This window comes from Cydia pomonella, chromosome 7 (assembly GCF_033807575.1).
Source record: "Cydia pomonella isolate Wapato2018A chromosome 7, ilCydPomo1, whole genome shotgun sequence".
Taxonomy (NCBI): Eukaryota; Metazoa; Arthropoda; class Insecta; order Lepidoptera; family Tortricidae; genus Cydia; species Cydia pomonella.
This window is the reverse complement of record NC_084709.1, coordinates 24,619,015-24,644,961: the sequence shown is the minus strand read 5'-3', so window position 1 is coordinate 24,644,961 and position 25,947 is coordinate 24,619,015. Positions and strand designations below refer to the sequence as shown.

Below are 25,947 nucleotides of genomic sequence, written 5' to 3'. Positions count from 1 at the left end.
AACATGGACAAAAACAAGTTAGAATCATAGTAACTTAAAGAGCAATGGAGAGAAGTAATCTAAAAATAAGGAAGATACAAAAAAAATTACAGTATATAAATTAGGCAAAAGACCAGAGTAGTTGACGCTTTCACGCAAGCCCTATCCCTGAAATGGTGCTGAACGCACTCACGCTATACTGAAAAAAGGTGGACCATTGAAACAACAAAATGGAGAGGACCACCAGGGGAGCGGCGGTCTGGCCGGCCGCAGCAACGTTGGGCTGACGACCTAACACTGCACGGCTAAGATGGACGGTTGTTTATCATTTATGGATATTGTCCGAAATAAATGCTTTTTATTTTTTTATTTGTCACCATTCCTGTCACGCTCTATCAAATACGTAAGTGTGAAAGTGACGCATGATATGAAAAGTGACAAAAACACGACCATGATACCGCTGCAGGCTGTGGGAAAGCAGTGGATGGCAATAGCTTTTGAACAGAAGCAAATGGATTGAGTTGGAGGAGACCTTCTGTTCACCCAAAGAGGGGTTCACCATTAAGAAAAGGAAATAAATTTATACATACAGATGTTAACCAAACATAGTGTGAATAAATGGCTTTTTTTATTTTTTACCAAGACCGATCATCAAGGTCGTGTCAAAACCATAAAAAATATGTAAAATTTCAATCGGGTTCGCGCCACATTTCATTTAGAACTTAAACTTGTAGTAAGTTTATTATCTTGAGGTAAACTTCACTGAACAATTACGGTAAAGGGATTATTGTTATTTATGGAATCGGAATTAAAATTTCAGAATGGAAATGATGCATCATTTAAAAGCAAATTTTAATTTCTATCATAGAAAAATAAAAATAAACTTATACTTGTGAACAAGGCTCAGAACCGGTTTTTTCTTCATACAAAAAATACCGGTATTATTAATTAAAAATTGCATATTAAAAATAATATAACGCAGGCGCCACTACATAATAACAGTGTAATCTGGGGGTATAGACAAGATGATCAGGTTGAAATGTATCATAACCTTTGTCATGAGCAACTGAAGAAGGGTTTGCATTTCCCCTCTGAGTTAATGATATGTGCTAACAGTATATGTCGTACATTAGAACATAGATTCGTTTTGGACAAAATGTATAATGAAGTAATTGATATTTTAACTAAAGCAGCCGATCAGTCGAGTAAGAAAAAGAAATGTAACAAAAAGAAGGAATATATTGTAGGGTGGAATAAATACGCATCTTGTGCTCACAGGGAGGCTCGGCAAACATTTTTAAAGTGGGTAGAGGCTAGAAAGCCTTCATCGGGACCTATCTATGAAGACATGTGTCGGAGTAGGCGGGTCTTTAAATCCAAGCTTAAATGGTGTCAGGATAGGCAGGAGCAAATAAAAAGAGATCTTCTCGCAATGAACCATGCCGCGAAGGACTTTAAAGGCTTTTGGAAAAATACCAAGAAACTCAATGTGGTACCCGGGGTCCCTGTGAGCATCGGAGGCGTGGTTGATTCCAGGGACATAGCCAACAACTTTAAAGAGCTGTTTGCAGTAAAGTCACCACTTGCAAGCGGCCAGGAGGAGGAGGTGTTCGATGGTGGGACCATTGTGGGAGACAGTACCATTAGATTCACTGCTAAAGATGTGGCAGAAGTCATAAAGGCCATGCAGCGCGGTAAGTCTCCGGGGCACGATGGTCTCAGCATTGAACACCTCAAATACGCGGGAGTTCATCTTCCTCGAGTGTTGGCTATGTTCTTTACGTTATGTTTACGACATGCGTATCTGCCGGATCGTCTAATGAGAACTGTTGTTGTGCCCATTATCAAGAACAGAACGGGCGACGTGTCTGATATCACTAACTATAGGCCTATATCACTAGCTACTGTAACCTCAAAGGTGCTCGATAGCCTACTTAATGAACAGCTCAAAAAACACATTAAGCTGCATGACGCACAATTTGGATTTAGAGCTGGTTTGTCCACTGAGACGGCAATTGTGTGTCTTAAGCGGGCTATCGGATACTACAAGGACAGGAAAACACCGGTCTATGCCTGCTTCCTGGACTTGTCTAAGGCTTTTGACCTGGTTGCTTACCGCCTATTGTGGGAAAAGCTAAGCAGTACTACCGTGCCAGCTGAATGTATTACCCTTTTAAAATATTGGTATGGCAACCAGGTCAATCAGGTGAGATGGTTGAATACAATGTCCGACGAATATAGGCTTGAGTGTGGTGTCAGGCAAGGGGGGTTGTCGTCGCCTATTCTGTTCAACCTTTATGTAAACCAGTTGATCGAGGAACTCAGCAGCATGCATGTAGGATGTCATATTGACGGTGTCAGTATCAATAATATTAGCTATGCTGATGACATGGTGCTGCTGGGACCCTCCATCAACGCAATTAGGCAACTGGTTAACAAATGTGAGAATTATGCCGAACAACATGGCTTGAGGTACAACTCTAAAAAGAGTGAAGTTATGATATTTAAATCGAATAAATATAACCCGACAGTTGTGCCTCCGGTAATGTTGGGCGGCGTTCCACTAAAGGTAGCGGACCAGTTTAAATATCTAGGGCACATAGTCACGCTGGACTTGCGAGACGATGCGGATATAGAGAGGGAGAGGAGGGCCTTGTCTGTGCGAGGTAACATGATTGCCCGCAGGTTCGCTCGGTGTACGAAGGAAGTAAAAATCACATTATTTAAGGCTTATTGCCAAACCTTCTACACCAGCAGCCTGTGGGTGAGTCATACGCAGCGCACATACAATACGCTCAGGGTTCTATATAATAACATATTCAGGATGCTGATGAAGCTGCCGCGACGTTCCAGTGCGTCGGCTATGTTCGCAGAGGCGCGCACTGATGGCTTTCACGCCGTCAGAAGGAAGAGAGTAGCGTCACTGCTGAACAGAGTACGCGGCAGCTCCAACACCATCCTGAGCATGTTCGCTGAGCGCTTGAACTGCCCCATGACAAAACACTGGGTAGAAATCATCACTGGCCAAACAAAGTGATGATTTCTACCTAGTGCCGCTAATAATTAATTAATTTAATTTATTTTTGTAATCATTTATTATGTTTGTAGCTGCTAAATTTGTTATTTAATCTATTTTTAGTATTTTTTGTAATGTGTCTTATGGGTGCCTGATATACCTGAAATAAATTATTATTATTATTTTTTTTTTATTTTATTTATTAAGTTCCTTTTTCGTTCTTTGGTTTATTATTTCATGTTAATGGGACTATCTAATAATACGAAGTTATTACCTAAATACATATATAGTACTACGTAAAGAGTATAAAATTATTAAAAATATTGAGCTATTTCGGGAATTAAAAAAAACCGGTTCCGAGCCCTGCTTGTGAAGTAAAGCTCGCGAAGGTTGATGCAATCATAAATATTATAACTCCAGATAGGTTATATGTGTTCCAAAATTAAAGCGCTTAAATTGTATAGTTGCTCTTTAGTAGTGCCTAGCAGTCCGCGTAGGCAAGCGAGAAATGTGCTCGTGTTAACGAGCTCCCGCGAGACAAAGAAACACGGCCTGATTCGAACTCTAAGGGAGAAGAATAGCTTTGCGATCCTAACGAAGTAACGGTATTTTTTTCTCATGAAATTCTATTTTGGGATATAACGGTTTCTAAATCTTAACAAATCACTTGATCTTGATTTTGATGTCGATCGATTCAGCATAATAGGTATATTCTAGGTTTATGGGTTTCGCTTTTTACAAAAAAAAATCTGTATTGCAATTTTCGAAAAAAAGGAAAACCTATAAATCTAGTTTCTCATTGTGTCAATGACATACTAAAAATCATGGAGAATGGAAAATATTATAAATGGAAAAACATTTTCTTTTATGTTTGGGAGTGCGTGTTATACTTCCCTCTGAAGATACGTCAAATATCAGGTCTAGATACGATATGTATGGGATATGTCAGTGTCAAAAGTGACGTTTTTGTTTGAAGAAACGTATCCTAAAGTTCGAATCGGGCCGAGAAGCTTATGTTCCTTGAAGGGTGTAAAAAGATGAATGGTACATGCGACAATCATCAACAAAAACAGAATCATACGTCGGTAACGAAATAAATATGGAAGTATTTTCTGCTCCTTATGTATGACTATAACCTATTTGTAGTTATGTAATATCAATACGAATCGCTTTCCACCCAGTTCATAGATAAACAAAGGACCAATTCAAAGCATGAGTAATGAAATAGAAATTGCCTGAATCGGCTGTATATTTGTATAGGTCTCGCCAAAGCTCACAAGTTACTTTATGAGGCCATTCCTTACAAGGCCGTTGAGAATGCTATTTCGACATCGGCGTGAAAAGATGCAATGCTTGAGTTGCTTGATTTGAATTCTCAGCATTGGAAAAAATATAAAAGTAACTTTTTCCAGTTTCTGATCCTATAAAAAGTCTGTATCTTTAGGTATTTAAAAAAAGGTAAACAAACAATTTGTAAATTTTCGGGTAGTTTTAATATTTATTGGTTAACCAACCAAATACAAAACCGCCGGGATCTGTCACTGAACGACCTGACTTTAAACCTACATTATTTGATCATGTAATGTTTTCATCTACCCTCAGCTGTCTTAAGGAGCCATTTGAGGGTAGATTTTGTTTACCTTTTTTTAAATACCTAAAGATACAGACTTATAAATTACGAAAAAAGGTAAATGCCTGGATCGTAGTATTGGTTAAAATTTTAAGGAGTTCTGTTATGTATTAACCGTGTATACATAAACGTCAACTTCTCCACATTTTACCAAGATGCTGGACCTAACTAACCTAAAGTTTTGCACCTAACTGTATATCCATGTCTGCTACTAGGTATCGTTGCTAAAATTGTTATACAAAGAAAATAGAGCTGGCAAAAGTGGAGGGAGCTTACAGAAGAATTCTGTGACTCGAGGATGCCCATCCGTGTAAAGGGTCAAGTGTACCAAACCGCTGTCAGACCAGCAATGTTATATGGTGCAGAATTGGCGTCTCAAGAAGCAATAATCCGACCAACTTCACGTCGCTGAAATGCGAATGCTTAAGTGGTCTGCAGGAGTGACACTCATGGACAAAGTACGGAACCGTTACATCAAGCTCGTTCAAATAAGACTCATACAGGACAAGCTAACGGAAACACAACTCCGATGGTATGGTAATGTCATGAGAAGGCCGGAGGACCACATGACTCTTCTTCTTCTTCTTTGGCGTCTTTGCAGAGCGTCGTGGTCAACAGCTGAGATCAGGCGCAGATGTTGCTTGCCGTATGGTTTCTCGCCATTATTCGCAGTTACACATGACTAGAAAGGTGCTAAATAAGAATGTATGAAAGAGCCGAAAAAGAGTGGATGACCCCGACTTACACGGATGTCAATAGTTGAGAAAGAATAAGATAGACGTAACTACGACCCGGAACAGATATAACTGGAGAAAATTGATTAGGAGAACCGACCCCAAATAAAAATGGGATAACGCCAGAAGAAGAAAGATTCAGATCACAGATACTTAAAAACTCAAAACAATTTTTCATCAGTTACATGACATTTATTCATGAACAGCATACAACTTCCACATTATACAACTTCCGCCAAACTGTATAACAGTTTGTTGACAGAAATAGGCTCCCTTTCTTTCCTTTAGTGCTTCAAGCTATCTCTTATATACTTATTTAGGTATATAAACTGTTTAGGTATAAGTATAGGTAAGTTACAAATGTAAATTCGTTATATTCAACGATATTCTCGGCCGGTCTTACCAGCGTCAACAAGCCAGCTTTACTTGAGCCCCCCGGCATTATAAGAGCGATGGTGAGAGACCGCATGGAATAACAGTCATTCCGTGGAAGATGGGACGGGTGCTGGGGACGACGTGTGGGACGCCACCTGTGTGGACACCCTAGCCCCGTCTCATCTTCATGACACTTCTGCAAAGGCTGGCGCGGCGGCATAAGCGACCGATAAATTAAAAAAAAAAGACTAAATATAGGGTTTCGGTGCCGAATACGATTTCGTACCATTTGGTGTCGAGACTCTTGGTCCGTGGGGTCCGAGCGACCTTAACCTGTTTAAGGAACTATCCAAAATTATTACTAAGGTCACCGGTGATCGAAGAGCTGGCAGCTTCCTCGCTCAAAGAATTAGTCTTTTGATACAGCGAGGAAATGCTGCCACCATCTACGGCACCATGCCGCATGGGGATAGTTTTAAGTATTTTATTTTAAGACTAGTATTATTTATTTTTAAGTCTATGTTTTAAGTTTTGTAGTTTGGTTATTTATAAAAATTATGTGATCTTTTCGTTTATGACTTATGGTTTTTTTATACTACGTTGGTGGCAAACAAGCATACGGTCCGCCTGATGGTAAGCAGTCTCCGTAGCCTACGTACGCCTGCAACTCCAGAGGAGTTACATGCGCGTTGCCTACCCTAACAACCCTCGTTGAGCTCTGGCAACCTTACTCACCGGCAGGAACACAACATTATGAGTAGGGTCTAAAGTGTTAGTGTTATTTGGCTGCGGTCTAAAGTGTTAAGTGTTATTTGGCTGCGGTTTTCTTTATGGTGGAGGTACTTCCCCAGTTGGGCTCTGCTCTGATCTGGAATGACATCCTGTGCTGTGCCCTACTACACAAAGCGAGATGACATTCACAATGCCCATACCTCTCTTGTGTGTGTTTTGCACAGAATATTAAATAGATTACTTTTAATTTTGACTTTAAGACATTTTTGCTACTGCCGGTGCTTAATTTATACTTTTGTTTATTTAGATGAGTGATAGGCGTGTTAGATTTGTAAAAATACAATTTTCGAAGCATATCTTTCGTGACCCAAATCTGTACAATCAATGTTCCGGCAAATCTATTGACAACCTCGAATAGAGAATAACGAGCCCATGTTAAAAGGTTTTCTAACAAAAGTGATCGATGAAAGAAGCAAATTTAATTTTTCAGCCGTATTTGACGGCTTCGACATTTTTGCGGGAATTTATTTTAGAGCCAGGCGAGATAAAACGTGGCATGTCAGAACCAGGCTTTAAAATAACAGAAACATTGTTATTTATTTTTCCTACTCCTCTACTGTTATCTGTCATTTATGCATTCATTAACACGAATATAAGAACATACATAAAAGGTTTCAAGAAAGTATATTGTCTATTCCTCATAAAAGCTCTTGTGCTTTTAATCGCTATAACGTTACTGCGATTAATGCCTACCAACCTAACAAAACCAAAACGAATACAGTTTTAAACTAAGTGCATTGCTGCCAACTTACAAAATATTCATTTGGTTGCATAGTAAAAATAATTACTTCATAAGTCAGAAACACTCATGTGACACCCGTAATATAGCAACACCCATAGACTACGAAGACCGCTTAGCGTTGCTTGTTAGTCTCCGTAGGCTACGGTGGCCAAAATTGAGAAAAAACTGTCCAAAAATTTAATTTAGCAAGTAGCAAGTACCAGGGCCTCATGAGTTACGAGAAGGTGTCGCCGGCCGGCCGGCCGCGGCCCGGGGCGGGCCGGGCGCGTAACAAGGTATGCTCGCGCGTCTTGGCTATATACTTTTGCTTTGTTTACCTAAATTAAGATTTATTTTTGTTGACTCGTAGGAAAAATATTGTATGCAACGTTGTATAAGTAGGTCAAAAAATGCTCGTGGCGTATTCCTTTACAATGTTCGCCTACGCCTTCGGCTCCGGCTCACATTGTAACTCACGCCACTCGCCTTTTTTGACCCTTCTTATACAACTGTTGCATAAAATACTATTACATGGGGGCAAAGTAGTTGGTTAACCGCTCGTGAATCGTGATAATTGATAACCGAGCAGGCGAAAGATCCTAAAATTTAACCATGAGCGTAGCGAGTCAAGATTTTACTTTTCGAATCTTGAGCGTTGCAAGTGTTTCAAGGCTTGGTTAAACAAATGTTGCCATCGAGTGAAACACAAAATGTTTCACCACACCGCCGCAGGAAACATACTAACAGTTAAATATTTAAAAGTAAAAATCATCATTTAAAAGTAAATTCTACCAGCTTACATAAGGGACCATATCAAAATTTGCATCAGACTACTTTGTCTCACAATGGATAAAATGCAACTTTCTCATCAGTTTTTGAACAAGCAAGAGCGCCTTTACCAGCTGGTGAGGTGAAAAATACATTTTTGTGCCCGGTTGGTGCAGTCTACATTGAGAGTAGCAGGTGAATCAATGCGCCAAAAGTATTTGCTACCCTGATAAAAATATACTTCTGCAAACAGGGATATATCTCTACATTTAGCGTTTAAAAGTATCTGTAAAAGTCTTATTGTTCTACAGATAGAGAGATATCTCTTTTTGTAAAATGATCAAACGTATCTACCGTCTGACGCGTAATCTGTACCCCTAGTGTAAATTTAGTCGATAGCGAAACGTGACGTACGCGTTTGCGTGAAGCCTCATTTTGTATGGGTTTTTGAACAGCGCGCCAAGCGGGACGTTTTGGAAAGTCAAAAATCTCATACAAAATGACACTTAACGCAAACGCGTACGTCACGTTTCGCTGTCGAAAATATTTACACTAGGGGTAATCCGCTTCGTTTGATTCTGACTGCACCTAGGTACTCTATTACCAAAAATGGTGACATTGTCTGATTTTTGATAGTTTGAACTATTCACACTTTTTTATACTACGTCGGTAGCAAACAATCATTCGGCCCACGTGATGGTAAGCAGTCTCCGTAGCCTATGGACGCCTGCAAGTCCAGAGGTGTTATATACGTGTTGCCGACCCTAACACTCCGCACCATTGTTGAGCTCTGGCAACATTACTAACCAACAGGGACACAACTCTATAGTTTTTAGGGTTCCGTGCCTCAAAAGGAAAAAACGGAACTCTTATAGGATGTTAACTTCTACTGTCAAGACCCTTTATCTCGGGAACGCGTGGAGGTATCAAGTTGAAAATAAAACCATATACTCAGGTCTACAGTCCCTGGTAGCAGTGAAAAATCAAGCTTTTAAATGATCCTATTAAAGATTCGACCATTTATGCTGCAAAAAACGTATATTTCGTCACTCAAGGGAATCAAAATTTATAGGGTACTTTCCTTTGACCTAGAAATATGAAAGGCAAGTAATATCCTTTTATATACCGTAAAACCACCCAACTATAGTCCAATACTGCAACTATGGTCCACACGTTCAAAAGGAAATTAAGTATCTATAAAGTAACGTAATCTCTAAATCTTATACAATTAAGGGCCAACCGCTTGAGAAAATAACATATATGAAGGATTTGGGTATTATTCACGATTCCAAACTTATATTTGACAAGCACGTTGATAGTATTATTAGTGGAGCACTAAAAGCATTAGGCTTTATAATGCGTAATTCTCTATATTTCACTCAAGCTAAAACCCTTAAAGTACTTTATTGCGCCTATGTGAGGAGTAAACTGGAGTACGCATCGCAAGTCTGGAACCCTTGCTATAATACTTACGTTGACCGAATCGAACGCGTTCAACAAAAATTTATTAAATATTTATGTTTTAAACTGAAATTTCCCTATAGTTCCTCCAACTATTTAAGTATTTGTAAGAAGCACCATCTAGTCCCCTTACAAAAAAGACGTGAAATATCTGACATTACCTTTCTCCTGAACATCACCAGTGGCGTAACTGACTGTCCCGAGCTACTAAGCAAACTTTCTTTCAATACTCCCTACCGTTCTAAAAGGTACTATCCCCCAATATCTATAAAAACTGTATCCTCCAAGTATAGGCAGAATAGCTTCCTGGTTCGCGCGAGTCGTAAGCTAAATGAGTTGTCGAAGGAACTTGATATTGACATATTCAATTGTAAAGTTCCTAATGTGAGGCATAGTCTGGTTAAGCGGTGTTTTATGTGAGCTTTCTTTCTCTGTATTATTATATGTATACTGTTTTTTTTTTTTTGTTTTTGTTACTTTATTAAGTTTTCATTAGGCGATTAAATGCATTTTATTCATCAACCTAGTGCATTAGCGCCTCGACATGAACTTTAAAATATGCTTTATCAGCATTAACATCTGATATATTTTACTGTATGTTCTTTTTTCCTTCGAACTTTGAGACCTCAATTATTCTGGGCGCTAATGAACTAAGTGTTTCCGAACCTAGGGTCTATTTTAATGGCTTCTATGTATTTTCATTTTCAATTGTGTTTTTGTTTTTTTCTCACTTTGTACGCATGTGTGTGTGCGTCAGTGTTAGCATTTTTTTTATATACTTTGTAATTACTTGTGAGTTCCTGTAATTGGCTCTCTGTATTAATCTTGTTGTCCTATTGTAAGTTTAAAGCTGTTGGTTCTCCTGAACATAAATAAATAAATAAATAAATAAATACCAATGTTCCTTGTGGTTTACTCCTAGTTTTACCTTCCATTTATAAACATACTTTGCCTTAGAACTACAAAAATATAGTAAAATACACACCTGAACGAGAAAAATTGAGTTTATTTGTGGACCATAGTTGGGAGCTTTGGACTATAGTTGGGTGGTTTTACGGTACTACAAGTATAGGAAAAAGTACTACTATACTGAAACTACTCGTATTTGAAAAAGTGAAAATTCATAAATCATGACAAAAATAGTCTTTATTTCCATAATAATGTATACGTAATCAATCATAGAGGTTACGCAACCATTGTATGGGTATTAGGTAACCAAATCTTTGTATAGGTAGATTTTTGAAACTTTTACGAATTTGTACAGAAGAGAAAAATCTGAAAGCCGTATAATTTAATTTAATGAATAGAACTCGCACTTGTACGGCCTTTTATAATGTTCTCTTAATAAATATGTTCCTTCGTGATTTGTTTTACCTTTGACGACCGGTCTGGCCTAGTGGGTAGTGACCCTGCCTATGAAGCCGATGGTCCCGGGTTCAAATCCTGGTAAGGGCATTTATTTGCGTGATGAGTACGGATATTTGTTCCTGAGTCATGGGTGTTTCTATGTATGTAAGTATTTATAAATATTTATATATTATATATATCGTTGTCTAAGTACCCTCAACACAAGCCTTATTGAGCTTACTGTGGGACTGAGTCAATGTGTGTAATACTGTCCTATATTTTTTTTTTTTATCTACTTTAGTTTGAACAGTGAATTTCATTTTAAGAGTCTGAGCCTGGTAAATAAAGTACACAGATTGACTAAGGCCCACAGTAAGCTCAAGAAGGCTTGTGTTGTGGATACTCAGACGATATACAAGGAACTTAAATACCCATGACCATCGGCTTCATAGGCAGGGTTACTAATCACTAGGCCAGTACCCCTAGTGTAAATAAATTCGATTTTGAAACGTGACGTACGCGTTTGCGTTTAGTCTCATTTTGTATTGGATTTAGAAATAGCGCGCCAAGCGGGACGTTTTTGGAAACTCAAAATCCTATACAAAATGAGACTTAACGCAAACGCGTTCGTCACGTTATGATGTCGATCAAATTTACACTAGGGGTACAGACCACTCAAACGCCACGCTAAACGGCAAATCGAACGTATACTAACATCATAAATGATAATATCTAAATTATGTTATTTAGCTATCGTGCATTTCGTTCATACTTGTTCGTAGCGAGACACACGGGCGAATGAAAACCAAATTACATCATTTAGATATCTTTGATGTCAAAATGTAAGCTTAAATTGCCCTGTTTATCTTAGCCGTGTTTTTACTTATACGTATTTTTCTCAAATTCTATAAGGCCAGCCGGAGCGCTGTGCAAAAATAAATAAGCATTACAGTAAAAAGTATGATCGAGTTATGACTCTTTTTGATTAAGACGCGCTAGGGTTCGGGTCTCTTATGTAACTCTATCCACGGCCTTGGCCAGTGATCACAGACCACTTCAACTCAACTAGAGTCTGTTCTGAAAGAGAAGAGTCGTGGAAGGTACTACTACTTATAGTGTTGTGTTCCTGCCGGTGAGTAAGGTTGCCAGAGCTCAACGAGGGTGGGAGGGGGTTAGGGTCGGCAACGCGCATGTAAATCCTCTGGATTCGCAGGCGTACATAGGCTACGGATACTGCTTACCATCAGGCAGGCCGTATGCTTGTTTGCCACCGACGTAGTATTAAAAAAAAAAAAGTTATGGGCCCCATACATTCTACGACTGACTTCTCTTTCCGCACAGAATCTACTAGATGGAGCACATACGAAAATCGCGGTCACGATGCATAAACCCACCCACGTACCGAGCAATAGAATTACTAAATAAATTCATAGCTACAGGCCAAAACGCAGACATTTCGCAAACTAATGGCCATCCTTACAACGTAGTATCAGTTTTTTTTATCTCTATGTAACGTAGTAATATATATTATTTTATTTTTTTATATAGAGTCGGCGCCAGAAACATCTTTACATTTCATTACTTTATTTCTAAGAGATAGGTTGAAAAGGGTATACATGTTTATGATACTAACTATATTTATTGACAGTATAAGTGACTTGGCATAGATGTAAACTTATCCTTGTGTCTGTCTGAATAAAGAATAAAGCACTCCTTGTACAAATTTAGTATGGAAGTGCGACCGCTAATTTCTAGAGATGGGTAGTAATACTGAGTATTTACTCGGCATTTACCCGTGAGTATTTACTCACTAACTACCTTCACTAATTTCAGTTGCGGCCGCAAATATGACCCGTAGTCGGATAAATTATAAATATTTACAATAATTTAAGCTTTAGGTGTGTACTTAGCTTTTATAGTATACAATGATGTAAAAATACAGTAGTATGTGCACTGTTAATGTCATCTCGCGTTGTGTGATACGGCACAGCACAGCGAATGTCATTCCAGATCTGGAGCAGCGCCCAACTGGGGAAGTACCTCCACCTTACAGAAAACCACGGCCAAATAACACTAGACCCTACTCATAGTGTTGTGTTCCTGCCGGTGTGTAAGGTTGCCAGAGCTCAACGACGGTGCGGAGTGACAGCAACGCGCTTGTAACTCCTCTGGAGTTGCAGGCGTACATAGGCTACGGATACTGCTTATGCCACTGACGTAGTAAAAAAATAGCACAAGTAAAATGCACCCATGGTTGGCCTTGACCTTGACCTTGTGCTCAATATAAACGCTTCATAATGCGGTGTCTGTGTAGTCTGTGTCTGTGAAATAATCTTGTACGCTACCCTTTCACTCACCAAATCCCAAGTAATCAATCCAATTGTCGTTTGATATTCAATATTTCTTGTTTATATTAAGATACCTTTTCTCGATAATGTTTTATCAGATTTATGCATCAAAAATATCTCTCTCGTTTATAGCTTAAAAAAAAAGATATGCCTCTATACCTATACCTACATACTCTGGCAAATCCAATTTGTCAGGAGAAAATAGGTGCGAAATTAAAATTTCCTATGGGAAGACAACCCTTCACGCCTACATTTTTTAAATTTGCCGCCTTTTTCTACTGACGAAAATGGCTTGCCAAGCTATGTGGAACGATTAAACTGTTGCATTGCAAATAATTTTAAACACAACACAAGGCCTATTGAGCTTCCCGAGGCACTAGGTTGATTTGTGTAAGATTGTCCCATAATATTGAATTATTTATTTGTGGTGTTCCATACCTAAAGTATCCTTAAGCTCCATGTGCATGTGCACCTTTTAGGAATGGAACGTATATCACATTTGTACTCGTACTATTTTACATATAATGTAGAGTATGCTCAGTACGGATCACACGCCCACAAATATTCTTCCAATATGTAGCCCCAAATATTTAGCCACGAATTAATTGTTTCGGGGAAATCATCGAAATTTGATTTCCAATTAATCAGTTTTCAGTAGAATCTGTAAATTGTAGCAGATACTGGTCTCTCTATTATAAATTGATAACATTACTTTGTCATGTTTATTTCATTTGAAATACGCTGTAATGTGGAATTTGTATGTTTATATATCTGACGTGTACAGTCGCCTGCGCTCGCGGTGTGAGAAAAAAATCCCTTAATACCTGCCTAGTGCCTACTGCCTACCGGCCCGATTCGAAGAATGAGATACGATAACGATAAGTTCTGGTTTAGATAAGTTCTCATTCAGATATCGTTTATTTGTCGTATAATTGACTGAAACAGTTCGATTCGGGCAACCAATGTCACTTTTCCCGTTAGAATTTATTTTTATTTTATTTTTTATTAAATACAGTAACTATCTTTACAGGTGAACCCTAATACAATATCGCATTAAATTAAATAATCCTTATTACTACTTAACTAAATAATCTAAATTAAATCTATATATATTACAATCCCACAATCCGCAAATTCCGCAATAATGTCAATTTAGATTTCAATATTACATTACACAATAATTTCAATTTAAATTTCAATCCATTACATTATATAACAATAACACAATACATATAAACACGTTTTTGACAATTCCCACATCGGGCAATAAAAAAGATCTTTCTTGTCGGCAACGAGATTCAGAATGTTTATAGTACGGCTGAGAGTATGCCTTACGGAGCAGAATCGTCCTGCCGGTTGGCTCTGCCAGCAGCTGCGGTTGCCGCCGCCGTTCGGTGTACCTGTCAGGTCACAGCTTGACCATTTGTAAAATTTCTGGGTTGCAGATACTACCACGGAGAATCCGAAGCAAGTAGCACGCAAGTGCCAGATTCCTGCGAGTTTCTAATCTGTCGTAACCGACCATGCCAATCACAAAAAGTGTGGGATACATCAGCGAATAGAAAGGATACACTCCATAACGTTACCAGTATAAGTACCTGGTAAACTTATTTTGTATCCTATCTACGCGTATCGTGATGTTGTATTTGGCCTCATGCGGATCTCATATTGCAGCGTTGCATTCTAACTGGCTTCTTACGACAGCAAAAATCGTACGAGTAGATAGATCTTATTGGGATCAAAGTGGAATCGAAATAAACGTCAATTTTGACACGTCGTTTATCGATTTTACAAAGATCTTTTTTTTTTTTTTTATATACTACGTCGGTGGCAAACAAGCATACGGCCCGCCTGATGGTAAGCAGTCTCCGTAGCCTATGTACGCCTGCAACTCCAGAGGAGATACATGCGCGTTGCCAACCCTAAACCCGCCCCCCCCTCATTGAGCTCTGGCAACCTTACTCACCGGCAGGAACACAACACAACATCATCATCTTAAACATGTATTAATTATTCTTCGAATTGGATTTCTTTTACAATGGAACCAACTGTTTCATACATTTTGACTGTCTGATTTAACATTTTCTATGGGAGAGTAAAATTTTATCTCGCGATTTCGGGATTGGCCCCATAATAAAAGTTGCTCAGTATGACCTATATATTCAGACCGTAAATTATTGCAGGTGATTATATAAACAACTTGTATAGATGTGCTGCTATACGCGCCCGTGAGGGACAAAACATACGCAATGCGACAAAATTAAAAACACGTTTTAACATTCCTGACAACATACCAAAAACAACCTACGTAATTTGGTCGGGTTGTTTGTTGCCCCTCGCCCATTTTATATCTATACATATTATTATACCTCTATGGTTCATGTAATCCATGAGCCTACCTAACGCCACTGGAGAGATTAGAAACTATTACTCAAAGCTGAAAGCTGGTCACTTTTGCAACAGTAGTAGTAGTTATAAAACACTTTATTGTACCAAAAGAAACATAAAACAGGACAGAACACACAACATTTGTACAAAAGCGAATTTATCCCTTTCAGGGATCTCTTCCAGGTACCGCTGATGTGATGTCGTGGAAGCGGACCTGCGTCGGCTGAATGCCAATTCATGTGGCGTTCTCTCGTTTCGGAGGCCAAGATTCTTTTTGGATCGCTGAGCCAAAGCAGTCAGTCAGTCAGGGATCTCTTCCATAACAGTTCTGCCATAAGAGAATGTTGTCCTTTATCTACCGTCCATGCATTGCTGTTGCGCTATCGTCATAACCGTCACTGTACCTGTTAATTTCCTTGATAAAATGAGACATGACCAGCGGTGGCAGCATTGGAACCATGCTGCCACTTTTATATCACTTGTCACTATGACAGTCACTTTCGCGCTTACTTTGTTAGAACGTGACAGGTATGATGACAAATGATAAAGAGCCGCTGAGCCAACCATCTTAGCCCTACTGGACTTATGACTTATGACAGACCTTGCATGTAGTTGACGATCTTGCAGACGGTCTCGCCGTAGAACCAGACCAGCGTCACGGCCTTGCTGAGCTGCAGCGGCATGCAGACGCCCGTGACCAGCAGGTCCGCCGTCGACAGGTTCACCAGGAAGATGTTCGTTACGCTGTTGACAATAAACATCAATCATTATCATCGTAATAAAGCACTAAAATAATACGCGTGAGGCTTTTAAAGGTTTCGTACTAAAAAAGTAAAAAGGGACCCTTATGGTGCGACTCTGTCCGTCCGTCCGTCTGTAAGTTTTCCGAATTCAGTTTGCAATTTAACCAACTTTACGTGTGTTTATTACACCTGAAATTTCTATGAGATTACATTAAATACACCTTTTTTCAAATAAAAGATCAATTTTTGAAATCGGTTCACATGATAGAGAATTATTATCCTCGAAAAACCAACATACGTGCATTACATCGCGCAAATTGGTGACACAATTTGCCGATAGATGGCGCTGTACACAATAATACTTCGTATAGGTACTTCTGTTAAAAAGTCTATCGCCTTTATAGCTACACGAGATAATTCAAAGTTTGTACGGAACCCTCGGTGCGCGAGTAAAATGAACTCGCACTTGAATGTTTTTTTTTAAATATATATTTAAAAACATATTTTTGTGGGATTAAACGAATTTACTTAGTAATTTTATGATAATAACTGTATCTTAATAAACCGAAAATGATCTCCACTGAAGGCCATTAATTATCTTCCAGTTGTGCGAAAAGCGATTGAAATCAGGAAACACCCCAGAAATATTGATAACTAAAGGTAAAGTATTAGATAGATAGAATACTCTTTATTGGCATACCTCAGTAAAAATATACAAGAAAAATAAACAATTGATTAAATTTAGAGGCAGACAACAGGCGGTCTTATCGCTAAAAAGCGATCTCTATATATTAGATAGGTAATCAACAAATACATTAACTACCGGATAAAACTTCCCGCAAAACTTAATACTATATCGACCAGATCAGCTTATTTGAAGATTGTGACACACCAACGATGACTTTATTTGCCAGATAAGTCGCAAGCTTATTCAGGACTTTACTTGGACATTGTGAACCATACCCTTCTTCTTCTTCCTCGCGTTGTCCCGGCATTTGCCACGGCTCATGGGAGCCTGGGGTCCGCTTGACAACTAATCCCAAGATTTGGCGTAGGCACTAGTTTTTACGAAAGCGACTGCCATCAGACCTTCCAACCCAGAGGATAAACTAGGCCTTGTTGGGATTAGTCCGGTTTCCTCACGATGTTTTCCTTCACCGAAAAGCGACTGGTAAATATCAAATGATATTTCGTACATAAGTTCCGAAAAACTCATTGGTACGAGCCGGGGTTTGAACCCGCGACCTCCGGATTGCAAGTCGCACGCTCTTACCGCTAGGCCACCAGCGCTTATCAATGTATACTGAAAAAGGTGAACACTCAGCATAATGCCAGGTCCTACTGAAGTAGTACGCTGACGCTGGTCTTCCGTGGACACCTGTAGGGAGCGTAGTTGCGCGCAGCTACCAACTAAAGTTAAGTTACTGAGTAGAGGTATACCTTTGGCGTTGAAACTCTAGGTCCATGGGGTCCCAGCGCGCACAAGTTTTTTGGGGAAATCGCGAAACGTCTGGTTGACGTAACTGGTGACCGACGAGCTGGCGGTTTCCTCGCACAACGTATCAGTATTGCGATACAACGAGGAAATGCCGCCAGCATCCTTGGTACAATGCCTCAAGGGCCTATTTTAGATATAAGCTAGTTATAGTAATCATCTGTATATTTATATACATTATGTATATTGTTATTGAAATTTTTATTTGTTAGATATTAAGTGGCTAATAATAGAAGCAATTTCAATATAAAGCGATCGATTGAGCACAAACAGTCTTCAATCCATCTAATTAGCTGCTTTGAGAACTTGGGAGCAACTTGAAGTAAACTGATACGCCGTCCGAGATTGACGCTACTTTGAGAATAGATTGTCTCACAATAGATACAGATATTTAACGCTAATAATTTAAAATTATTGAGCGATGCGAATCCGGGACCATCGGCTTCATAGGCAGGGTCCCCTCTAGGCCAGACCGGTACTCAAAAATGTCATAGTTTTATTATTATTATTTAAACTTTATTGCACATAAAAAAAAGTACAACAGGCGGACTTAATGCCAATAGGCATTCTCTACCCGTCAACCATAAGGCAAAACAGAAAAACTTCAAGGTGGGTGCAGTGAGAATTAAACAAAAAAAACGTAACTTTTGAGCGAAATATGTTATATACTATAGTATGTTTTATTATACCTTATGACTATGAGTACACTAATATATACATATATATGGATAAACAAGGATAGATACAATTGCACGTGCGTTATGGGTTACCTACCGACTAATTCCCACTACGTCTGCCTTAGCAGGTGGTTATAAAGCAAACGTTTAAAAATTAACTTGCTTGGAGTCTGTCTGGTCGTCAGAGGGAGCGAATTACAGAGACGGATTGCTTGTACGGTGAAGGAAGAAGAGAGAAAACCACTATGGTGAGGGATTACCGAGAGTTTAAGAGAGCGGGAGGAACGTAGTTCACAACCCAGGCGAGGGGTTACAAAGCTAAATCTACATTTTAGGTAACTGGGAGCAGAAGGCTCGAACAGTATTGAAAAAAGCAAACAAAGAATAGTACATAGTTTTCAGTTGTTTGATGGATTTAAAAATAATTTTTGTGTTACAACAATGCTATAAATAACATTTTACGAATAAAAAGCGGCCAAGTGCGAGTCGGACTCGCGCATGAAGGGTTCCGTACCATTTAAGACGTATTAAAAAAAATGTATTTGCTAGATCTTGTTCAACATTTTACCACTTTGGACACACATTTTACCACTTTGGAAGTGTCTCTCGCGCAAACTATTCAGTTTAGAAAAAAATGATATTAGGAACCTAAATATCATTTTTGAAGACCTATCCATAGATACCCCACACGTATGGGTTTCATGAAAAAAATTTTTTTTTAATTTTATGACGTATTAAAAAAAAACTACTTATTAGATCTCGTTCAAACCAATTTTCGGTGGAAGTTTGCATGACAATGTATATCATATATTTTTTTTAGTTTTTTCATTCTGTTATTTTAGAAGTTACGGGGGGGGGGGGGGGAAGGACACACATTTTACCACTTTGGAAGTGTCTCTCGCGCAAACTATTCATTTTAGAAAAAAAAGATATTAGAAACCTCAATATCATTTTTGAAGACCTATCCATAGATACCCCACACGTATGAGTTTGATGAAAAAAGATTTTTTGAGTTTCAGTTCTAAGTATGGGGAACCCCCAAAATTTATTGTTTTTTTTCTATTTTTGTGTGAAAATCTTAATGCGGTTCATAGAATACATCCACTTACTAAGTTTGAACAGTACAGCTCTTATAGTTTCGGAAAAAAGTGGCTGTGACAGAATCGGACAGACAGACGGACATGACGAATCTATAAGGGTTCCGTTTTTTGCCATTTGGCTACGGAACCCTAAAAAACTATGCCATTCAGTTTCCTTCAATACTTAAACATACCCGATGTTAACGGAGTTTAAATAAAATACCGTGTATAGACAGTTATGGGTCAAACACATTTAAGAAAAAGGTCACTTCTGTAGACAATAAAAGTTAACGACTCTAAGTAAGTACTTGGGTTAAAATTATCTTATCTTATCTTATCTTCTAATAACCGGGGGCCCTTGCGGATACACTTCGACCCATAGGGATCTTTTGTGTAGTTGCCCCCTAAGGAAAGACCCATTAGCTACTCAAGAGCCTTTTTGACCATTTCCATGTGTCGGATGATGGTGCTTATGGGTAGCCTTTTGAATTCCTTTGGTTCCAGATAGCCTGCTCCAAAGTCTTTCATTCTTTGTCTGGCGAGGGCGTGACATTCACACATTAGGTGTGTTACTGTCTCTTCCTCTTCACCACACATTCGACAATCGGTGTTGTCAGAGTGTCCCATCCTGGCCAAAACCCCTTTGACCCCATAATGGCCCGTAAACACCCCTGTTATAATTTGGAGTTGTCTCCTGCTAAGTTTCCATTGCTTTTTGCTCCAACCGGAGTCTACTTCTTGTATGAAGAGCTTTGAGTGCTTTAGACCCGTCAGACTGTCCCATTCTTTTTGGTGTCTCGTCCTAGTGTGGTCTTTAATAGCCGTTATAATGGTTCCCTGTGAGAGCCCCACGAATGGTTCCGGACCTATGTGGTTACTTGCGGATCCGGCTCTGGCAAGTTCATCTGCATTTTCATTGCCTATGAATCCCTCGTGCCCTGGAATCCATACCAGTTGCACTCTATTTTGTCTTCCAAGCTCGTTCAGAGCTTGGACACCATTGTACACCAGTCTAGAGTCCACTCTGGGCGCCCTGAGCGCCTTGAGTGCAGCCTGACTGTCACTGAGTATATAGATATTCTTCCCTTGGGTTTGCCTAACTATATTCTCATGCACACAGGCAATTATAGCGTACGTCTCGGCTTGGAAGACAGTAGCGTAATTACCCATGCTTATGCTACAACTAAAGTCATTTGCATAAATGCCTGCCCCCGTACCAGATACTGTCTTGGACCCGTCTGTGTACCATATGATGTCGTTTTCATCCGAATTTGGTGCTTGAAGACCTTCGGTCCATTCAGCCCTTGTTGGAACTTTAACTTCAAAATTCTTACGGAACACAAATTTGGGTTGCATCTTATCGCAGCCCATATTCGTTATCCTTTCCATGAAATTGTCACATTCCATGTTTGTGTGTTTAGTCTTTGGCTTGCTATCGCTCCATAGGCCTGTTAGTGCCAGCCTGTGTAGCGATTTCCGCGCCTCAGATTGTATCACCAGATGTAGCGGCGGGAGGTCTAGCAGTACCTCCATCGCCGCTGTTGGCGTTGTTCTAAACGCCCCGGTAATAGCCATGCATGCTGTTCTCTGTATTTTCATAAGGTTCTCCCTGCATGTGCTCTTTAGTGTCCTTGTCCACCATGCCAGACATCCGTACAAAATGATAGGTCTTACCATCATGGTATAGATCCATCTTAGTACCTTTGGGTTTAAACCCCATGTTTTCCCATATGCCGTTCTACACATTCCAAACACTCTCAGCGCCTTGGTTGTGGTAAGTTCGACATGCTTCCTCCAGTTCAGTTCTTTATCTAGTGTCACACCTAGATATTTCACTTCATCGGACATTTCCAGTACCCTTCCATAAAGCTTCAGTTGCTCCATGCCATTGAGGGTCTTTTTCCTGGTAAACGGTATTACCACTGTTTTGCCTGGGTTGATAGAGAGTTGATGGCTGTTGCACCATCTCTCCACTTGCTTCAGTGCTGTATTCATGATTCCTGATACTGTTCCCGGGAATTTCCCGTTTACAAGAATCACTAAATCATCTGCATACCCTACCGTGTATGTTGGGCCTTTGTTAAGTTCTTCCACCAGTGAGTTCACTACCAGACTCCAGAGAGTCGGTGACAGAACTCCACCTTGTGGGCAGCCCTTCGTGGCCGTTGCTAATATTTCGTCTCCCATAAGGGAAGATTTCATTAGTCGGCTATTTAGCATGGTACCGATCCATCTGCAGATTGTCGGTTCTATGCCGTGTTTAGATGCTGCGGTATTGATTGCCTGATACGTGGTGCGGTCAAAAGCCCCCTCCACGTCTAGAAAACTGGCCAAGCATAGTTCCTTATTTTCTATTGCCTGTTCCGCTTTGGCTGTCACCAGGTGTAGTGCTGTTTCTGGGTTAAAATTAACAATCACTGTTTTTTTTTTAGTTTGAAGTTACTGTAATAGAGTATTCCTAATTAGGTCCTTTATGGTTATAATTTATAACCGCACAGATCGAATACCCATATTTTAGCCGTTTTTTCGTGTTGTGACAAAGTTGCGTTCGGCGCTGGAGTCCACAAACTTGGATTATTCATTCGCCAACATCATAGGGTAAAGGCACCTATTACCGTGGTAGTTAAGGAACTTTTCAAAAGAGATCCAAAAATTAAGGGTATCAATGCTGTCTAACAGCCAGAAATTTTTTTTTTTCATCAGAGCATTTAATGAACTTTCCGTTTCACACGTTTTTGGATTCATTTTGGGTTATTATATGTATTAAAATATTTTTTGAAGCCAAAATGACAAAATCTTCTATTACCGTGGCAAGGGACAGGCTGTGATTCTATTATCGCGAATTGAGCTTTCATTACCGAGGGTACAATTGGCATGATTTTTCTGCACTCGTTAACAGAAACCAAACTCAAAATTCGAAACCTAATACCGAGGGTTAAAACAATAATAACGACGTGGGTTCTGTATATTATTTTTGTGTCATTAAGTTTAATAATGACACAAAAATAAAAAATAAAACTATAGGAGTATGTTTAAAAATAAGAGATTATAATTACACTTTGGCACAATCAAATACTATTAAATAGTTAACTTACCAAGTACCCACGAGTACCTGTATAACAAGTTATAAGTTGAATGTTTTACATGTAAAACAACAAAAATTATTGTTAGTAAAGTTTTACTAAGGACGTATATGACAAATAGGCCTGCCTGTTATTAAATAAAGTAATTTTTAAATGCTATAAAGATCGATAAGAGTTTGTCTTACTGACATAATTAGCTGCACAAAAAAAACAAGTAAGTAACATTTTCTCATAAGGCACAGCGTAAATTATAGTCGAAATTTTATAAGCTGGACGTTTACCACCTGAGTGAAAGTTTACCACAGTGAAATGGTAAACGTCCACATTATAAAATTTCGACTATATATAAAAACATGAAATTTTTTAATTCTAATATTTTTGATAAGGTAATTAAGTTAAATAAAGTCCCTCACATATTATGTGTTATAATTTACCCGTTTATAACTAACAAATCACAGTACTTTTCTTATTGCTGATTCTTATAGCTAAAAAAAATCATGTCTGAGATTTTGGACTACTCTATAAATAAAATTATATAAAAAAAAAACTAATCGGAATTGTCCGGCAGTTGGGTACCCTTCCTTGTCTGTCAGAGTAATAACTGAATCAGAAAACAGAAGAATTTAAATCTGATAATGATAACTGAAGTCTAAATTTTATCAACGAAATCTGTACTTGCGGTACCCTAAATGCGATATTTCAATACAATACCAAATAGTCACTCGGTAATAGATAACTCTTTAAGAGCCTATTACCGACCCATTCGATATTTCTCTGGGTCGGTAATAGATTTCTATACATTCTATTACCGAGGGTAATCTGATCATACCATCGGTAATAGGCTTAATTGGGAGTTTAATTAAACCTAATTCCGACCCATAAAAAGAATAAAACACAGATGTTTTTTCAAATCAAATCAAACACGTATATTACAAGCTTCTTGTAAAGACAAAATCACATAACTGGCAAGTAAATTTTAGGTTTTAACTCAAAATAAAAAAAAGTTGACAGATTAAGGGTTCCCATAGAAACAAGGAAATCGGTGCTGAAGTTTTTGTTAAAAATTAAGGGTTAGTTGAATACTTTCCATACCACGGATATAGCTCTTTAATAGCGTGAATAGATCAAGATTGGAATAAAAAAAAGAAATTATAAAATTGATAATTTGTACCAAAACTAAAGAGTAAATAACAAAACTACCACTTTTTATATTAACGTGGCATACCACGGAATTACTTACCACAGAAGTAATTGGCGCCTATCACCGCTGTATTTTATTTTCAATTTTAAACGTATTTCCCGGTCAAAAACTAAGTTAAAAGTAATTCAAAATCGTGTAGAAAACAATACACAACCTCTTAAAAGGCATTGCACTAGTTTATTTGCTATAACTATTACGTAAAACACTAAGTAAGATTGGAGTGCACTTACCTGTGGAGTCACGCGTCTGTATGGAACAACCGGTTCTTGCGCCGCCGTCGCACAAACTGACGAATCGCGAGTTTTTTGTTACACTCACACAAATGTACACTAATGGGCACGATAGACCAATGAATGAGCTTGTTTTGTGTATGCTTTATTTCTTAGAGAATAGATCTGTTTGCTTGCAAAATGCGTATTTGTAAACACCGCGGTGTTAGACGTCGATTTTGATACCCGCGTTAATAGGCGCCGTTACCCTAAACAAATCTGCAAAAACTCGGTACTACCGGATTTGATGCAGACGGCGACAGTTACTGAATTAAGTAATGAATTGTAAGTAATTTATTTTATTGTTATTTTATTTATTTGGTTGCATGACATGATAGGTATATTATAAATTTATAATTTTTGCATGCTCAAATTGTGAGTCGAGTGGGTACTTCTAATTTTAAGTCACTATCTACATACCCACTGGATTCAGGGCATTCTGGCAAATAAATAGGAAATTTGTTTTTGTATTGTAATTGTATTTGACGCATTAATTTCATTAATATCCCTATATACCTATATCTAATCTACTATACTATTGTGTAACTTGTATACGTATTATAGGATAGAGAAGTAATTATTGCAAGATGTTAGTCCTAATTATAAGACCTGACATTGTACTGAAGCTTTAAGATCAATTTGCAACACCTTGTAGGACATCATGTTATACTGTATAATATTATATTGTAAGACATGTGTACTAACATGAAGGCAATTAAGTTCTTTGTTCTACAATTATTAAACTTTACTGCACGTGTATGCTTTACAAATGAAGCATACACGCGCTGTAAATAAACCCAAAATAGCTGTATACGTTCCCCATTCTGAGAACGTTCTCGAGAATGGCACAACTATTATGTATAGTGAGATGCAGATAGAGGAGACCCCCCTGCATATAATTAAATTAGTCTATGCAGGGGGGGGGGGGGGGGGCTGGTCACCTCTCTCTGTAAACTCAAACTTGGAATGAAATGTTGACATGACTTACTTCAAATTAGGTCCGGAAATACTAAGTATCCGGTGCGATGTGCGATGTTCGTGTGAAGATGATATGCAAAGCAACCTTTTTTTTAAACGTCAAATTATGAAAACGTCTTGGAATTTAACCGTCAAATAGTAGTAGATTCGTCATTTGTTTTTAGCTGTGTAAACCTAAGAGTACGAATGAAACAAATAAGCTACTTTTTTATTATTATTTTATTATTTCATTGCAAGTTTGAGAAAAGCACTATACAAATATCGGCGAGAAACGGGGCTGCCGTCCGAGAATCCCTAGGCCTCATTACGCTCGTCTATATCTACTTGGCCTGCAATCCTTCATTTCCCGGCCTCTGCAGTAATGTTCTCATAATGCAAATCGTTTGTGCGCACAAATCCTAGCATTTTATAAGTAAAATTGCACCATTTGCACATATTTGTGATCTCGTCTTTGTAAACGCATAATACGGTATCTGTGTAGTGTAGATAAACCCGAGTGTGCTCTGTCTAGTGTGTTGTGATCAGGGATCGGAAACCGGTATTTTTTCTATGGGAACGAAAACGGTATTTTTTCGTTGTTTGTTAATTATTTCATTTCTAATTGGGCAATCTAATAATACGAAGTCGTTATCTAAAAACACAACCGAGTCCTATATTTGGAGTATAAAATAAACCGAAATATATGTTTATTTCAAAGTTTTTCCAAAAAACCGGTTCCGATCCCTGGTTGTGATGTACAATTTGTTTTCCGCAAAGTTCTTGTTTTTGGTACATTACGCTTCAGAAGTGTTTTTACAGGCTCAACAAACTTCGGGAATTTGCGTGAATATTTATAGTACTTTTTAACCGACTTCAAAAAAGGA

General features: G+C 38.6%; 1 protein-coding gene across 1 annotated transcript in view; it reads right to left on the bottom strand.

The window, feature by feature from the left end:
- The window catches only part of LOC133520210 (neuropeptide FF receptor 1-like), a 150,887-nt gene that overhangs the window by 49,890 nt on the left and 75,050 nt on the right, over positions 1-25,947 (bottom strand). Inside the window, exon 2 of the mRNA XM_061854584.1 lies at positions 16,161-16,303. Within this exon, the coding sequence (XP_061710568.1) occupies positions 16,161-16,303 (143 nt within the window). The remainder of the gene's footprint in view (positions 1-16,160; positions 16,304-25,947) is intronic.